At 51.4% G+C, this 17,973-nt stretch overlaps 1 protein-coding gene across 2 annotated transcripts; it reads right to left on the bottom strand.

Moving 5' to 3' along the window:
* Window positions 1–2,875: 2,875 nt before the first annotated feature.
* On the bottom strand, window positions 2,876–14,623 carry STC1 (stanniocalcin 1). 2 transcript variants are annotated; one of them, XM_017731719.1, is made up of 5 exons: window positions 14,589–14,623; window positions 13,673–13,749; window positions 10,939–11,081; window positions 9,719–9,930; window positions 2,876–6,393 (listed from the first exon to the last, which is right to left on the bottom strand). In XM_017731719.1, the coding sequence occupies exons 1-5, from the start codon at window positions 14,609–14,611 to the stop codon at window positions 6,123–6,125; spliced, it is 726 nt and encodes a 241-aa protein (XP_017587208.1). In that variant the 5' UTR covers window positions 14,612–14,623; the 3' UTR covers window positions 2,876–6,122. The 2 variants fall into 2 exon arrangements, with proteins under 2 accessions (XP_017587208.1, XP_008630759.1); XM_008632537.2 differs by lacking the exon at window positions 14,589–14,623 and having other exon boundaries at window positions 13,673–13,869.
* Between the last annotated feature and the right edge of the window lie 3,350 nt (window positions 14,624–17,973).

Below are 17,973 nucleotides of genomic sequence, written 5' to 3'. Positions count from 1 at the left end.
AATGGGGATGGGGATGCTGAGGAGCTTTGCTGGCTCCATTTGGGGTGTCCCAATCCCATTTTGGGGTGTCCCAATCCCATTTTGGGGCCTTTCCCAGCCCAGTTTGGTTCCTTGCTGCCCAGTGCCACCCCAGTAGCGGTACTGGGACGCGCGGGGTGAGGGGTGGAGTTCCAGGGGCTGAAGGAACCCCACAAGGGCTGGCAGAGATGAGGCTCTGCCCCAACCCATTCCCGCTCCTCCCTGCCTGGAATCCCAGCTGGAATCCCAGCTGGAATCCGGCCATGCCCGATTTTTGGGTGCCCTCCTTCGGTGCAAGCACAGCTTCCCTCGGGCAGGAAATGTTTGGGAATGTGGTTGGGACAGGGAGCTGAGCTGGTGGAAATCTGGGATCACAGCAGACGTGATGGAAGAACAAGAAATCCAAGGAAACACCTGGATTCTTCTGGAATTGTTCAGATTTATTTAATTTTTTTTTTTAATGGAATTATGGGTTTACTTGTATTTTTTTATTTATATTTTTTATCTCTTTTGTTATAGCACATATTCTGTATTTTATATATTCTGTATGTTTTATATTCTATATATTTTTATTTTTATATAGTTTTATAATTTTTATTATATAATTTTATTTGTATTATTTTAAGATTTTTATTATATTTATATTTCCTATATTTTGTATTTCTATATAATATTTTATATTTTATTTTATTTGTTTTATTTTATTTTTTATTTTATTTTTATTTTATTTTTATTTTATTTTTATTTTATCTTATATATTTATTCCTAGTATTTTATTTCCTTATTTATATAATTTTATTATATTCTGTATTGTATACAGAATATATATGTAATATATTTTTCATTTTACATTATTTTCTATTTATATATTTATAGTTTCATATATTTTATATTTTTATAAAAATATATTTATATGTTTTATAGTTTATATAAAATGAAAGCGGTTCTAAGGAACACCCGTAAAGCAAACAACAGCTCAGAAAATGATTAAAAAGCCCCCAGAAAACTTCCAGGATTAATTATCGGCGCAGGAATAAAAGTAAATAGCTGGGCTCTTCCTGCTGGATCCGACACTGAATTCCCGCTGGAGAGCTGGATCCCGCTGGGATTTGGGCACGGCTGAGGATTTTATGGAGCTGAGGATTCCTCCAAACCAAACAGCCCATCCTGAGAGGAGCAGGGATTTGTTTTCCCCTCCAAGCCTGAAGGAAAAACAACCCTGGAGGAAAAGCCACGGAACCAAGTGGAATTTTCCCCCAGTTTGAGAAAACTGGGAAGAGAATTCTCCACCAAATGATTTTTTTCCTCTTTAAAAAAAACGCCAGCACCAATTTGGGTTTGTGTGTTTGGACCCACGGCATCCATGTGGAGCAGGGGAAAGGCTGGAGAGGGGAACAGGGATGCGCAGGAACCAGGGCTCGTCCTTTGGAGCCACAATCCAGGTTTTCCTGGACTTTCACTCGGCTTAAAAATTGAAACCAAGGAGGGAAAACAGACAAAACCTCCCTGTCTATGTGGAAATAATTCCATCCCCCATGAGCTCAGACAGGTTTTGCTGGTTTTTCCAGCTGGGCCTGGAATAAAACTCCCGAGGAGTTTCTCGCAGGTATTTATTTGTGCCTGAGGTTCTCCAACCTCTCCGGCGGGATCCGGGGGAGGTCACAGAAAACCTCTCTGATGGCCTTTCCAACATCGATTTTGGCTTTTTTGGGGAGGAATCAGCCTTGGAAAATCCAGCTTTGTGCGCTGGATCATCTGCGCATCATCGAGCCCAGATTTCCTTTTCCAGAACTTTTTTCTTCATCACTGAGCTGGAATTTCCTTTTCCAGGACTATTTTCCTCCCAGTTTTTCCACCACGGATCCTGGTTTGATCCGACCCCTCTGCTCCCGCTCTTTTTTTTTGGGAATTCAGCTCCTTCCGTTACCAGCACTGACCTAAACGTGTCCATTTTATTCCCAACTCTGAAAAAGTTGTTGAAATTCTGGAACGCTGGGGGCTCCAAGTGGAAACATCCGAGGGAATTTCCAATAGCGTCAATAATGATGTCAATATTAATATTAATATCAATATCATAAACGTGGCTACTAACATTAATATTATGGTCATAGAAACATTAATATTAACATTAATATCATCGAGATCAATATTAATCTTAAAATTAAGATCGCTATTGATATCAAGGTTAATATTAGTATTAATTATGCTGCAGCAGGAGTGAAAATAGTGATGATGATGATGATGATGATGATAATGATGATGATGATGATGATGATGATGATAATGATGATGATGATGATAATGATAATGATAATAATAATAATTATGCAACACTAACAGTGCAGGGGGTGGGATGAGTTGTTCTTTAAGGTCTTTCCAACCCAAACCATTCCATGATTTTACAACAAGAGATCTTTTATTAATCCAATTATATACCTAATATTTATTCTTACACCCTCACGTGACGGGGAAAATGACTTTTTAAACTTTTGGAGCATGAAATCGGCATTAATCTCCCGCTTTTCCTCTGCTGATTATGAAACTTTATTTTGCTCTTCCACTGGAAATCCGAGCTTTCCTGACGGAAGGGAATGCACATGGAAATCACGGATCCAGGGGTTTTATTTCCCTGCAGTGGCGTTGCAGCTGCGTTCATTAAAAAGTGGTTCTGCCTTAATTAGCAGGGGGAATGAAACGCAATTACCGGGCCGGGCCAGTGCCAAAGGATTTATTAAACAGCCAGAGGAGATGGGAGAGCTCTGATTCTTAATCCAAGGAAAATAATCCAAGGAAAATCCAACATTTTTATCCTGCTGGCGCCACAACCACCAGCCCAATAAAGACTCGGACACCAAAACCCCTTAAATTGGACATTTTATTTCATGGCAGAAGAAAATCCAACGTAGGCTTCATTAGGTTGTGCATCTTTAATTATAAAAATAAGCAAAGAAAATAACTTGCCTCTCTCTCTCCTGGCTATGATATGTCTCAAATAACCTTTAACGAACGCACGGAGCTTTACAAATGTCATTTAAACAATAAATAAGGACATATACCAGATATGCTCACTGCTTATTCCAGTACTCAGCAAGAAAAAAAAAATAAACAACCCAAAACCCCCCCCCCTCCAAAAAAAAAAAAAACCAAACCAACCCAAACTCTCTCCCTTTTCCCTTTTCTAGGTCTCTTTAAATTATAAATACAAATAACGCAGATTTAGAATGGCACGACAACATCTAAAGTGCAAACAAATCGCGACGAGATTCATGCAAACCGTCCCAGAGAAGCCCCTCCCCGCCCCCGAGAGAAAATCCCCACGTGAGACTAAAAAAATCAAGCATCGGAGATGAACTCCGAGGTGAAATTGCTGGACTTGGTCGTGGGGATCCTTCCCCATCCCAAGGGATCTCTCACACCTCAATCCAAACCGTTCCATCCTTCCCCAGGGATGGGAAGAGCCTCTCCTGCCTCCAAATCCCCTCTCCCGGGCAGGCAGTGCCCAGCTCAGGTGAGGGGAGGGAGGAGCGTTCCCAAATTCCTTCCTACTCCTTCACAGGGACAAAAGTGGCCTCAAAGCAGCTCAAAAATTGGGAATTGTGGCTCTTTGGGGCACGGCAGAGCCTTGGTTGGATTCTCTGGGAATTCCCTGTGGCACCACAGCAAATCCCGCCAGGGGGAATCATTTTCCCGCTCCTCTTCCCACCCATATTCAGGAGAAAAAGTTTAAATCACTACTGGAAAGGGAAATTTAAGGATGGCACCCCAAAAAAAGATGGGATTGGGAGGTCCAAGGCTTCTCCCCGGCCCCAAATCTGCTTTAGGCAACTTCTTTGGGGTTCCAGAGAAACGGGTGGGTGGAGAAGCTGCTTTCCATGAGGAATATCCATCCCCATGGAAGGCGGGGGCTGCCAGGTGTCCTGGGAGAGCTCGTGGAAGATTTGGGAATTCCCAGTGGGAGCTCTGGAGCACCGGCAGAGCCTCCCAGGTGGGGTCTGGCCACTGCCCCAAGCCAGGGAAGGAGTTTCTGTGACCAATTCCCAAACAGGAGCAAGGACTGGATGCACAAAGCCCAGCGGAATTCCCTGGCTCCCAACAGCTGTGGGGTGGGAAGTTAGGGATGCGCCCCTGGGATCAATTCCTAAATATAACCCCAAATTCAGGGTCGGGATATTCCAGGAGCTTTTGGCTTTCACCTCTCAGAACTTCTTTGTGTCGGCCTCTCAATCCCTGCCTGATTTAGGAAGGAGCAACTTCGCATCTTCCTTGCCTTGGATGGCTCCGTTCGGAGTATCCCAAAAAAAATTCAGAATTCTGACCCTCCACCAATGTCAGCAACATTTTTTTGCTGCTTCCAATTCTCTGCCAGCACTTTTGGGCTGTGTTTTGTGAAGACAGCAACCTCTGAAACGCTGCCACGGCATCTGGTTTCGATATTTTAGCAGCAGGTTCTGGTTTAAAGGCTTTGTGGTTTTCCAAACAACACGAGAAAATGAAGTTCTATTGCTTCAGGTCTCCGAAAGAAAAGGAGATCCCTCCTTTATCAGCTCTCCAACGAGCCAAGGAAGAGTCACCCACCCTGCAGAGACTCCAGGGGATGGATTTGGGATTGGCCTGGCGGATCCCGCACCACAAAGGGGAATTTTTGGCTCACCACAGCCTGGCTATGGGGGGGAGCGGGTTTGGGGTCCCCCAGCTCTGCTCCTCTTCCCAGAGCCCGCTGAGGAGGAGGAGGATGGAGGAAGGGCAGCTCCCAGAGTGCTCATTCCATGTCCTCAGCTTTCCTGCTGGAGCTTGAGAGAATGGAAGGATTTTCCCTGCCTTTCCCCAGAAATCCGAACGGGAGCTTTGCCCTGTGAGATTCCCAAAGTGTCTTGATAATTCCTGAAATTCCCAGCATGGGTCTAAGTGCATCTCCCGGCAGCCCTGTGGAGACAGGACTGACCAGCCTGAACTTGGGTTTTTTATGGAATTGTCCTCAATTTTAGCTCTGAACGGCTGTTCCTGGCCCTGCAATTCCTGACCGAAACCTTTCCCCTCTTCTTTTCTAAAAAGGCCACGGAGTAGGACGTGAACTCTGGACTACGACAGAGATGCTGCTCCCAGGAAAAACAAAACGAATCAGGAAAGAGCTGGCTTACAAAACTGAGTTTAGGCAATAAAGTTATTCCGTTCTGCTCCTGTGAAGCAGACTCTGGTGGAGTTTATGTACAGTACAGACAGATTTCAGCACTATTTATACCACAGTTAGAGCAAGGCCTTTAATACTCTAATCTTAAGACAGGCTTTGTTTCTGTTAGGCTTCGTTTAAAGCTTTAGGCAGTTAAATACAGTACAGAGATGTGAGCTTTGAAATACAACGCACGATTATGGGACCTCCTGACCAGCTCCAGCCACAGCCTGGCACCTCTTGCAATGGTGGAACACGTCCCTCTCCTGCTTTTGGGGTTTGTGGGGTGGTTTGAACTCATTTTGCGCCGTGGTGCCAGGTCCTGGCGACTAAAACCATCCAGCGAGTTTGGTAAATCCTGGTTTAAACGTGTTCACAGAGCTCTGCTGGAAGGATCTGGACTAAGGGTGACACTACAGGACCAGGAAGGTGACATTCATGTTCGTCCATGGCCAGCACAGATTCATGACATGAGTTCCACGGATAATTTTAGGATGTGTGAGAGTTTTTAGTGCATCTCTCGTCACCCGCAGGAGAGGAGCGGCTCCTCCCCTCGGTGCCGAATCTCCAGGCCTGGGTGGTGTCAGCACAACAGTTTGGGACAAACCTTGGCCTCCCAAACTTCAGAGTTTGGTGTCCAAAGGCCCAAGCAATGCAGGGAGATACTTAAGACGACGACTTTTTGGGATGACTGATTTTTTGTGGGGAAGAGCAGAGACGGAGCCGTTTGGCTGGCGGGAAAGCCGCGACACCGAACACAGACCCATGCAGAAGTTTTGTTCGAGAGGAACGGAAAAGACGAACGAACTAAACGAGCCCGAAGGAACTAAACCCAGCTCCCGGGGGTGAAAATACCGACAGTCCACTGGCTTTGGGTGCAGCACTCTCCTAGAGCAGAGCCCTCAGCTTTGGTCGTGCTCGGCCTCCCCCACCCCTGTCAGGCGCGCTCGGCGGAGCCGCGCTTGGCGTGGGCCGGCGCGGAGCCCTCACCTCGCAGGTTCCTGAGGAGCAGCTTCAGCTTCTGCGGTTCCGAGATCCTCCTGCGCAGGAGGTCGGCGCGGGGGTGGCCCTGGGCGCAGTGGTCGCTCTGCAGCAGGTGGAACAGGCTGGCCATGTTGGGCCCGATCTTCTCCATCAGGCTGTCCTTGATGGTGCTCACGGTCTCGTCGTCGCACTCCAGCAGGCTCCTCACCAGTTTGTTGTAATACCTGCGGCAGAGGGACCCCGTTAGCCCCACGGTGTCACCGAGCCAGGTGACAGAACCGCGAGAATCAGGATTCTTAACTCATCCAGGGCAGGTTTGGAGTTGATTTCTGGCGGTGTTGTCATGGAATTTTTAGGGTTGGGAAAAGCCTCCAAGACCAAGCCCAACCTTGCTGTCACTGCATCCAAGCACCTTGGGCGTGGCAGTGCTGTGCCCCTGGTACAGGGAAGGAAAACCATCACAAAAAATCAGGTTGAATTGCCCTAAATGAGCAGCTGCCGCAGCTGTGGGAGGTGAGGGAGTGGGCACAGTGGGTTTGGAGTGATCCTGGTGGATCCGGAAGGGAAAAACGAGGAGCTGAGAGATGCAGAAATGGGATAAGGGTGTGTTTGACTCTCTGCTAAACACCAGAGTTCCTGGAGCTTTGGGAAGGGAAATAATTGGTGTTCCTGACAGATCCCTGCTGGGGTCCCAGTCTGGCCTGGCCTCTGCTCCAAACAGAACTGTGTCAGATCCATCCCTGTGGCACCATTCCCCCTTTTCCCTCTCCCTCCTTTCCCTGCACAGCCCTTACAAGCACCAGAAGAGGGAGAAGCAGCTCAGTCCCAGCCTGGCAGATCCACGGATTCCCCTGGGACACATCTTTAGGACACACAATCCATTGTCACTTCCAAGCCCACCACGCATGAAATCCCAAGCGAGGCTTCCCCTGCCCCTCTCCAGCTGCACCTTCCCCTTCCAGCAGCCCTGGGCACAAATTCCTTGTTCCAGGAGCAGCCAGGAAATGGTGCTGCTCTGCATTCCCAGCCCTGCTGAGGGTTCCTCCAAGGAAAGCTCCTTCCCAGGGCCCAGCACAGCCCCAGCAGCACGGCTAGGAGAGCACCCGGCACCTCACTGCCCCAGGGAACATCTTCCCAGGGAGAGAAAGTTGGGAAAAAGAGTGGCAGTCCCACGTTTGCTGGGATTTCTGCCTGAAAGGACGTCGGGGAACTTATTTTAAGCACTTTAAGGTCACGGTGACATTTTTCCACAGGAGCAGAGAGGAGAATAACCTGCAGGTGGAGGAGGGGAAGGAAGAGGGAAATGAGAGTTCCCATTCAAAGCCCTTTCCCAACTCTCAGCTCTGCCCTTTGGTGCAGCCAGGGGAGGTCAGGTGAGGTCAAAGTCTGAGCTGCACAAAAGGACCAGGCTCTGGCTCGCTGTGAGCCCGGCTCAGCAGGGCTGGGAGCGAGGTCTGAAGTGCTGATGAGCAAAGCTGAGCCAGCCACACACCCAGCTTAAACCAGGGCCAGACACAGAGCCCATCCAGCCCCGCGGTTTCCAGGCTGGAGCTGCACTCGGACACTTTCCCAGAGCCCGCCGGGAGCTGGGCTGTGACCAGAGCTTTTCCTCCCCTGCTGCTCCAGCCCCGAGATTAAATCACAGGAAGATGCAATGACCTTTAACTACTTCCCCTCAGGCCCAGGCCAAGTGACACATTCTGATCCCGCAGCTCTGCTGGGCCAGGGGCTGGGAAAGCAGGATGCTTCAGGAGCCCACTGTAAACTGGGAGCTGGGAAAGCAGGATGCTTCGGGAACCCTCAGCATAAACTGGGATCTGGGAAAGCAGGATGCTTTGGGAGCCCTCTGTAAACTGGGAGCTGGGAAAGCAGGATGCTTCAGGAGCCCTCTGTAAACCAGGATCTGGGAAAGCAGGATGCTTCGGGAGCCCTCAACTCAGAGCTGGGAAAGCAGGATGCTTTGGGAGCCCTCAGCTTGGAGCTGGGAAATCCTGCTGCCTTTGTTCCTCACCGTGTCACAATATCCTCTGCCTCGGGCCGGGGGAGGAGTTCCCCCGCCTTGGGACAGAGCTCCAGGGCTTGGTCCTCTCAGAGGAGCATCCCCAGCACTGCCCGGGCGTCCCCGTGTCCCCCTCCGAGGCTGTTTCACTCCACAATCCATCAGTTCAACCCGGGAATGTCACAGAGCTGCCTGCTCCTCTCCCAATCCTCTTCCCAATTTCCTTGGGGGAAGAGGCAAAAGACACACAGGTTTCATTTTTACCTCCCCCCAGTATAATTTTGCCTTCCCACAGGTGCCGTTTGCTGGATAGACAAGAAAAAATTTCTCCGTCTACAGCAGAGTTTTCTGCAACAGGAAATGGATTTCCATGATCCTTGTGGGTCCCTTTCAGCTCTGGATATTCTGGGATTCTTGGAATAAATTTCTGCTGGTTGATACAACATAAAATATATTTAGCACCCGCACACCTGTCCCGGGACAGGTCTGGAGGTCTGGGATGCTTCTGGATCCAGTCAAAGCCATCCCAGAGGAACCGAGGCTTTGGCCACAGCCAACCCCAGTCCCAGAGCAGCCGGCTCTGTTTGCACTCCAGTCCTGGAGCTTATTTACTCCAACTGCTCCAAAAGGTCCCTTTTATCCCAATCACAAGACTCAGCACTGATTGTTCCAGGATTTGGAGGAAGAAATCCCTGCCCTTGCAGCGTGACTGCGCAGACTGCGGCAGCTCCTGAAGCCTCCGTGTCCCCTTGTCCTTGGAGGACGGGGACAGGGCAGTCCCTGCTCAGAGCAAGGTGCCAGGCAGCAGCGTGACATCCCTGTCCCTGCAGGCAGGAGGAACAGGAGACAGCCCCAAACCAGACCAGGGAGAGCCCCAGAAATGAGAAACACAGGATGGTGGCACAGCGGGGTTATACAGGGTCGGCTTTGCTGGTTCCTTTGGCTCTTCCTGGGTTTTTGTAGCAGTTTGGTGACTTGGAGGACAAGGACTCATTTTCCAGGTGCCACATAAATGCCAGGAAGGGCATGGCTGTGGTGTGGGAATGAGGGGGCAACGGATGGAGAAGGCCAGGCTGGACAGAGCTCTGAGCAAGCTGGGACAGTGGGAGGTGTCCCTGTCCTTGGCAGGGGTGGGATGAGATGGGGTTTAAGGTCCCTTCCGACCCAACCCATTCCATGATTCCATGGTTCTCTGAGCGGCTCTGAAGTGCTCAATGTGCCAGAGATGCTGAATTAATCAACCTGATTTGGGATCATTGACCATCGTACTGCACTCAGACCACAAAAATTAACATTTAAACAAACTCCAGGCTTTGGAGTAAGGGATGTGTGGTTCATTTAATGACCCTCCTCTGGAGATGCTTTTAAATGTATTTCCCCAAAAGAGAAATTAATGTATTTCTCCAAAAGAGAAGGGAAAATGATGCTAAACTGAGCACGGTTTGAAGAGGCAGAGAGCTTTACTGGGCAAAGCTGTTTTAGGACTCAGCCCCTCTCCTTCCTGCCTCTGCGACTCCCATTCCCGATATTCCAAGGAAAGCCCCACGTACCGGTTCGAGAACTGGTTTGGGAGCTGCACCACCTCGGTGATGGCCTCGGGGTTGCGTTTGGCGATGCCGCACATGTCCAGCTTGCTGTAGCACTCCTCCTGCACCTCGGAGATCATCCTCTGGAACGTGGAGCACCTGCGGATGGCCAGGAACACCTTGGACGTCACCCCGTTGGCGATGCACTTCAGGCTTTCCTTCACAAAAGCTTTTCCCTGCAAACGGAAGGAAAAACACCTCAAACTGCACCGGAATTCCAGGGAATCCAACAGCAGGGGAATTCAGTTATGGATACTCCACCAGGTCTGGCTGTGTTAATTACCCTCCTGTAATTACAGGGAGTCCCTTCCCAGCACAGCAGGAAATGGGACTTGAATTTCCCAATTACTGCAGAGCTCTCTCCCAGAGCAGTTGGGATGCACCGAGCTCCTATTCCCAAAAGATTTAGGCAGTGGGAATCTTCGACCCGGGAATGCCAGGACCAGGGATGGGCCAGTTCTGCCCCACCGATCGATTTAACATCCATTTAATGCCAGTGCTTTAACACATCTGCTTCCGACCTCGAGAGCCTTTATGAGCTTTTAAATTTCTCCTTGGGTTCGGGAGCACAGGGAACAAGGAGCTGTGCGAATTTTGGGAAGAAGGCACAGAGGAAAAGGGCTCTGGCAGGGCACAGCCCTCCAGTATGATCCCGTTTATTCTCCCCGCAGCCCCGGAGAGGCCGATCTGGCCGCGTGTTCCCGGACCCAAACGCTTCCAGCTCCCAGCCCAGCCCTGTGCCAGGTCACACAGGCAGGAGATTTATTTTGTCAGGACAACGTTTCTATTTCCTCCTGGAGAGGAAACCTCGCTCTCCGCCCCACAGAACCCTCCTTGCCAAGTCCTCACACGGAGCAGGGAGCGGGTGGAAAAAGAGCCCTGGAGGATGCGTTTGGAGCCAAAAATGGGGGCTGAGCGGAGCAGCTGAGCAGCAGGAAGGGCTGCAGGGAGGGAAGGGTTAATCCTGCCCAAAGCAGAGCTTAAATTAAGGCAGGCATTGAGCGGAGCGCTTAGCACGTGCTTTAGAACCCGCAGGGCTTGGCGGGGGCATGAAAAGACGGCTCCGATTTATTCTCGGCCGGGTTTTATTCCTGGCCGGGTTTGATTCTGGCCGGGTTTTATTCTCGGCCGGGTTTTATTCTGGGCCGGGTTTTATTCCCGTCCCCTTTGTGCCCGGGCTGTACCTGAGTGTCGAATTTAGCAGCGCTGTAGAGGAAGGACTTGCAGATGTCGTACATCCCGTCCGTGTCGCACGTGGAGTTCTCCAGGCAGGCGAAGGCGCCGCAGCCCACCTGGAGCGCGCTGTTGAGGCACCGAACCACCTCGGCTGCGGGGAGAGAGGCACGGGAATGTCAGCACATGGATACGGATCCCAGCCCGCAGCCAAATCTTTCTGGGAAAGGCAGGCTGCGCTCAGACGAGCTGGAGGAGGGTGAGGCAGAGAGGGCAAAGGTGCTGCCCAAGGGAAGATGTTCCAAAATCTGCCATGGAGCCAGGCTGGGAGAGCTGGGGGTGTTCACCTGGAGAAGAGAAGGCTCCAGGGAGAGCTCAGAGCCCCTTGCAGGGCCTAAAAGCGGATTGTAAAAAAGTGGGAGAGCGACTTTTTCTACACACAGTGATAGAATAACTGGGAATGGTTTTAGGCTAAAAAAGGAGAGATTTAGGTTCGATATTAGGGAGAAATTCTTTACTTGGAGGGCAGTGAGGCCCTGGCACAGTGTGCCCAGAGAGGCTGGGGATTCCTCATCCCTGGAAGTGTCCAAGGCCAGGTTGGAGCAGCCTGGGAGAGTGAAAGGTGTCCCTGCCCACGGCAGGGGTGGGGTGGGATGGGATGGGACGGGATGAGCTTTAAAGTCCCTTCCAGCCCAAACCATTCCAGGATTCTATAATTCCACAATCCCAGGATTCTACAACTCCGGGATTCTCTGAACTGAAGACACAACCAGCACCCCAAGGAACAGAAACTCCCACTACCAAACCCCACGAGGGTCACTCATGGGCGAAAAGAGGCAACACCTGAGAGTCCTTGCTCAGATGGAGACCCAAATGTCCATCACAACCCAGTTCGGACTGCAGGCATCTACACCTTTATCCCAACTCCCTCTAAAGGAGGAGGAGGGATGAGGATGGGCCCATGGAAAGCTCTGGGTGCTGAGGTCTTTGTCCAACAGGAGCAGCCTGGCAGCACCTGGCTCACAAAACCATTCCGAAAATGAGATTGAAGTGATGGCAAATGCCAACAAGTTGCAGGAAATTGCATTTCTTTTGAGGTATTTGTGCCTTTCTAAAAAGCCTGAATTACCTGCAAATGAGATTTTAGCTTGGGAGTCAATTCTCAGTACTCCAAAGGTCTCGATTCAGCAGCTTGGTGCTAAAACTGCCCCCGGAGTAGCCAGAAAAGGTCATTTTTGCTGTAGATTCGGGAGATTTGGGCAGAGAAAGTTCAGGTAATGGAGCTGCCGGGGGTAATGAAAAGCCCGGAGGCAGCGGTTGGTCTGAGCACGAGGGGTATCCATGTCATCCCGGCTTTCTCCGAGCAGATCCAGAGCATTTTAACAATGAATCAGCAGAATTGCCACATGATTGCCCTGAAATTAGCCGGGATTAACCTTTCAGGCTGAGCCGAACATCTGTCCCCTCCCGTGCCTGGGCAAGGCACGTTCATTGCTTGTGCAGCTCATGTTACCAGACATTCTCGGGGAAGAAATGCAAACCCGGGGTCCCCCCTCCAGCCCCGAGCTGTGGGAAAAGCCAGGTTTTACTGGGAGAGAGCACACCTTACCCAGAGCCGAGCTGTACCTTCAAGATAATACAACCGGGATTTTTCCCGAAAAAAAGGAGAAATAATATTAAAAAAAAATTTTTTAAAAAAATCACCCAGTTAACCCCTCGTCGTTCCGCGCTCTTGCTGACGTGCCTGAAGGGAGGAATATTTGGTAATTCATCCCCTCCCCGCTTCGCAACCTCCCCGCAGCACGAGCCAGCCCCGTAATTAGCTTTCCACAGGTTCAAATTAGAACTTCGCTCGCAGCAGGCTCAGCGTGCGCGGAGCTTTTATTGTTTTAGGCACGGTGCGAGAGGGAGACCCCACGTTTCTATAGCAACCCAATACAAAAGCAAAGCGAGCGAACACCCCGCTCCAGCGCTGCAGAGCCTTGCGGATCTAAAATAAGGCAGCTGTTAATGAGCTCCAAAGCAGAGCCTTCCTCTCTTTGCAGCGCGCTTTAAGGCAGGTTTTTAATTCCCATTGTTCCAGACAATGTCTCCAAGTTATCTCAGCGGCAAAGTCGCGACATCCAGCGCTGACCCGCCAGCTTTTTTTTTTTTTTTTCTCTCCGCTGTGGAAGCGAGTTTGTTAAATGTCACAAATGTATTTTTCTGTCCCAGCTGACCGACAGCGATCGGTTTGTGACAATCGCAGCGAGCAGGGGACAGTTTCTAGGTTACTGCATTCTTCCAAGTGGCAGCTCTGGCTGCCCCTCTCGGAGCAGACAGATGTTCACAGAACAATGGCTCAGTCCCAGCGCCGCGCATTTTATCAACTTCCTAAAAAGCAAGGGATTTAACACCAAAGTAGCGCTGCGATCGGGGGAGGGAGAGGGAGGCATGCAAGCAGGGAAATAAAAATGATTAAAAGTGCCCGGAACTCATCGAGGAGCTGGGGGAGGAGGGGAGAGCCGGGACTGCATCCCCACAGCGCTTCCCTGCCCCAGCTCCTACAGGAGATTCCTGCTCCAGCTCTGCACCAGCAGCTCCTGCCCCAGAAAAGCAGTTTTGCTGCCGCCAGCCGGTAAGTTTATAAGGGAAAAAACAAGGAAAAAAAAAAATGAAAAAGAAGAAGAAAAATCAGCAGCAGAGAAATCGGAGACAGTTTAAGGCATCGGGGCTCCGGCTCCGAGCCCTCCTCGCTGGCGTTACCTGAGTTCTGGGCTGCCACCCGCGCTTTCCTGGGGCTCACAGAGTCATTCTGCTCAGCTTCGTAGGATGCGGATGCACTGATCAGCAGCAGCAGGAGAAAACCAGACTTTAGGAGCATTCTCTGACAAGTTTCCGCTAAGTGTGGGGTTGGGTTGGGTTTGGATTTTTTTTTTCTTTTTTTGGGTGGCTTGGGTTTTTCCCCCCCCCCTCTCTGTTTTTTTTTTTTTTTTTGGGATGTGTGCGCCTCTCCTCTTCCACTCCGGCTTGAGCGAAGATGTGGAGCTGGATACGCGCTCGCTGGGAGGGAGGGAGGGAGGGAGGGAGGGAGGGAGGGAGGGAGGGAGGGAGGGAGGGAGGGAGGGAGGGAGGGAGGGAGGGAGGGAGCGAGGGAGGATCCTGGCGAGCCCGGGGATGAGCGCAGGGATGTGCGGAGGATCCGGGTGGCCTCTCTGGCTCCTGCTCGCTGGGGGACCGCGAGCAGCGAGGGTTTTATAGCCGCCCTTATCGGTCCCCCCCGGGCTGCGGAGCCAATCGGCGGCGCTGGGCAGAGCCAGGGGAGGACTGGACTCATTCAAGCCCCACAAAACTGCAACTTCACAGGAAGGATATTTTCCAGCCCATTAAAAAGTACCTGCCAAACAACAATGAGCGAAAAGTTCATCCTTGGAGGAGCGGTGGGAAAGGGAGGGGAGGGGGGGAGGCTTCCTATGGATGATGGAGCTCGAGGAAACGACAGCGCCGTCCTGAAGCTCCCCCACCCCACAAGAAAATCACCTGCCCTTTGGGAAAAGCTGCTCCCCATCCGTCCGGGAGCGATCCCGGGGTCAGGGCGGCTCGGGAGGGGGAAGGGGCGGCTCTGGGGGGGGCTGGGGATGGAGCTGGCAGGGATCCCTCTCGCTCCTGCCCCGGCGCTCACCTTTCCCTGCGTTCCCTGTTCATCGCCTCCCTCCTGCCCCGGCACGTGTGAGCCCCGGGACTCATCCCTGCCCCTCACGTAGGCACATGCAAATCCCCTCCCTGCCCCGAACCTCGCCGGCTGCCTCCTTATCTCCCCTCACCTGCACGATTCCCTCCATAAAATCAGGAATTCAAACCTCAGCCTCGCTTTTGCTGCGTCCCTAAACCCAGTTTTTAGGTGTTTCGTGGTTTTCCTCATTCCCCCTCTCCCTGCTCCAAACTCAATCCTGTTTTTCAGATTTCATAACGGGAGGAGGCACCCTAATGCCTGATTTAATCTCGGTTTTAATGGGCACGTAACGAGGATTAACACGCCGGAGAACTGATTGTCCCGGATCCCAGAGACAATTTCAAGCTCTGGGTGTTTCAGGGATGAAAGAAGAGCAGGGCTGTTCAGCCTTCGAGCTGAAAGGAAATGGGGAAAGGTGCGCGGAGAAAGATTTCCAGAGAAAAAGTTACAAGTTCCTGCAGCTCGGAATAAACCCGAGGATTTAGAGATCAGGTCTGGCTGATCTGAGCTGAGCTAGTTCAGATCCTGAGCATGTTTGGGGCTCCCTCTGCCAGCCCCAGGATCTTTTCTGGGAAGGGAAGGGCTCTCAGCTCGGTGGTGCCAGGCAAGGAAATGCAGCTTGGATGGATCCGTGGATCCACCCAGGTACAGAATTCCCATTTGGCGAACGATTCCACAGATCCCACTCAAGTGGAGGTGCAAACCCCTCACTTTGGGGCATTTATTCGGGTTCGTGGCAGCGGGATTTAAAAGGCGATAAGGAAGAATTTAAAGAGCAGAGGAGGCTCTTCCCACGGAGCTCCAGAAGCTGTGCCCACTGATTTTCCTCATTCCTGCCTTCTTTTACCTGGGAAAACGGGGCCACTCTGGATCCTGCCCATCCCTGTCTCTGATCTCTCCCAGGAAGGCGCTGCCAGCCCAGTTTGGGCAGCGCTGCCCCATTCCCGGTGCTGTCGGCTCCCTTTGGAATGGGAACAGGAGCGAGGCTGTGCTCCTGCCTGGGGTCACAGGAACAGCTGTGCCAGATGTTCCAAGAGCGCTCCAAAAGCCCTGAAACAGGAGGGTTTCGGGTTTCGGGTTTCGGCTCCGGTTTGGGACACGGAGCCAAATTCATTAAATAAAGAAAAAAAAAAAAAATCAAGAAAAAGAAGCAGCAGCCCCGCAAAGTGTTGTGGTTTCTCCACTTCAGAGCCCCGGTCCAGTTTGGAAGCGAGAATAATCCCAGAGGGTTTGATCCTGATTAAATCAAAAGCAACTCTGGCAGCGACTTCAATGGGGGATGAATCACGGCTGCACCGCCGTCCTCTCCGGAGGGGAAGCGTTGCATTTTCCACACAATTGGATTGCAAACTCCCAGCGCCATCCCTCCACCCCTTCACCCCCAAGGTGAACATTCCCACTTGGCTTTTTCGGCTTTTCCAGCTGCGCTTTGAGGAGGCTGCACACCCAGGCAGGTTGTGCTGGCCCTCCGAGCACGTCCACATCCAGCTGGGAATCCAAGCGCAGGGAGGAATTAACACCAAGTTAATTATTCCAGCACGTTTTCTGTTCTTTCTCGGGCCATTTTTCCAGGGATTTGCTCCATCAGGGCCATATTTGGTGTTTGTACCTGCTGCGTATTTTAACCACAGGCAGCAGAAGCAGGAGGTTGGTGAGGCTCAGTTTGGGGTCACGGGCACAGTGACCCCGTGAGGGGTGTAGGACCAGGACACAAATATCAAAACACCTGGAAAACCCTATGGAGGCTCCAAAAAGACCCTGTGGAGGCAGAACTTTTATTATTTTGCTTTAGAAGAGTGGGGGGATGATCTCAGGGGTGAGGGACCCGCTCTGAGCCGCTGTCAGATTTAGCAGGGGACTCGTACAAGCAAATTTCTCGGAGTCCTGCAGCACCAGAGCACATTTGCTTTATTTCTTTTACATATCGAAGTCAGCAAGGGCTCGAAATTCCCTGGAAACTTCCATTCTGGCCTCGCTGTGGGATTTCCGAGGAGTCTGGTGGCAGAGGAGCTTGGCTTCAATCCTGTACCAGGTTTTAAAGGGAAAAGGAACAGCCAGGTGGAATCACTGCCCCAAAAGCAGTGGTTTGCCCATTCCAGGGCCATGCCCTTAAAACTGTTGTTGGAAGGTTTAGGGATGCAAGAACTCCCATTATTGGATAAGGTTTTCCCTAAAAACCTTCCCCCTCCTGCTCTACAGCCTTGGGAGCTCATAAAAAGCCTCCAAAAAACCCCAAAATCAAAAGTTTCCCTGTTTGTTCCTAAAAGCTTGGCACAACGTGCTGGAAGATTTTCCCCGTGGCTTCCCTTACAGGTGAAATGCTGGAGGGTTTCTTTTCCTGGCGGGATCAGCAGAAAGAGAAAAAAGAAAGGCACTGTTAGCCCTGGGAGAATCATCCCCTCCTTCCCATTCCCAGGCAGCAGACCCTATTAAATTGCACAGCCCGGCCTTTTGTGTCGCTGCTCCTCTGTTCCCAAGGTGTTAAGATTTTTATCCAACCTCACTCAAAAAAAAAAAAAAAAAAAAAAAAAAAGAAAGAAAAAAAAAATCGAGGGGGAGGAGAAAAGAAACGCGGAAAAAGAGAAAAGGGGACCCAAGTCAGAGACCCCCCCGCGTTCTGCTCAGCTGCTCCTGGCTGGGACCCGCTGCGAGGGCGACCCCGCTTCCCTCCCATTGTGTAACTGGATCCCTTCCCACCTTTATCCCCCTTTTCCCAGCCGGGACCGCTCCGCTCCCTGCGCTCCGGAGGGACGTGAGCAACTGCAGCACCTCGGGAGCGAGCGGCGCTGCGCTGCCCGGCCCTGCACGTCCTGCCCGGCTGCGAACCACCATTCCCTGATCCCTCCCTTCCCAGAAAACCACCATTCCCTGATCCTTCCCTTCCTAGCGAACCAGCATTCCTGGATCCCTCCCTTCCCAGAAAACCACCATTCCCTGATCCTTCCCTTCCTAGCGAACCAGCATTCCTGGATCCCTCCCTTCCCAGAAAACCACCATTCCCTGATCCTTCCCTTCCTAGCGAACCAGCATTCCTGGATCCCTCCCTTCCCAGAAAACCACCATTCCCTGATCCTTCCCTTCCTAGCGAACCAGCATTCCTGGATCCCTCCCTTCCCAGAAAACCACCATTCCCTGATCCTTCCCTTCCTAGCGAACCAGCATTCCTGGATCCCTCCCTTCCCAGAAAACCACCATTCCCTGATCCCTCCCTTCCCAGCGAACCACCATTCCCTGATCCCTCCCTTCCCAGCGAACCAACATTCCCTGATCCCTCCTAGCGATCCGCCCTGCCCGGCTGCTTCCCAGCGAACCATCATCATTCCCTAATCCTTCC

The sequence above is a fragment of the Corvus brachyrhynchos genome, unplaced genomic scaffold, assembly GCF_000691975.1.
Source record: "Corvus brachyrhynchos isolate BGI_N302 unplaced genomic scaffold, ASM69197v1 scaffold150, whole genome shotgun sequence".
NCBI lineage: Eukaryota > Metazoa > Chordata > Aves > Passeriformes > Corvidae > Corvus > Corvus brachyrhynchos.
Note: the sequence above shows the minus strand (reverse complement) of the source record. Positions and strands in the feature narration are given on the sequence as shown.

Coding starts and splice junctions, on each gene's coding strand:
- STC1 (XM_008632537.2), bottom strand. CDS start 13,790: ATGCTCCTAAAGTCTGGTTTTCTCCTGCTGCTGCTGATCAGTGCATCC. Junction 11,082..13,672: donor GGTGGCAGCCCAGAACTCAG/GTAACGCCAGCG, acceptor CTCTCCCCGCAG/CCGAGGTGGTTCGGTGCCTC. Junction 9,931..10,938: donor CTGCTAAATTCGACACTCAG/GTACAGCCCGGG, acceptor TTCCGTTTGCAG/GGAAAAGCTTTTGTGAAGGA.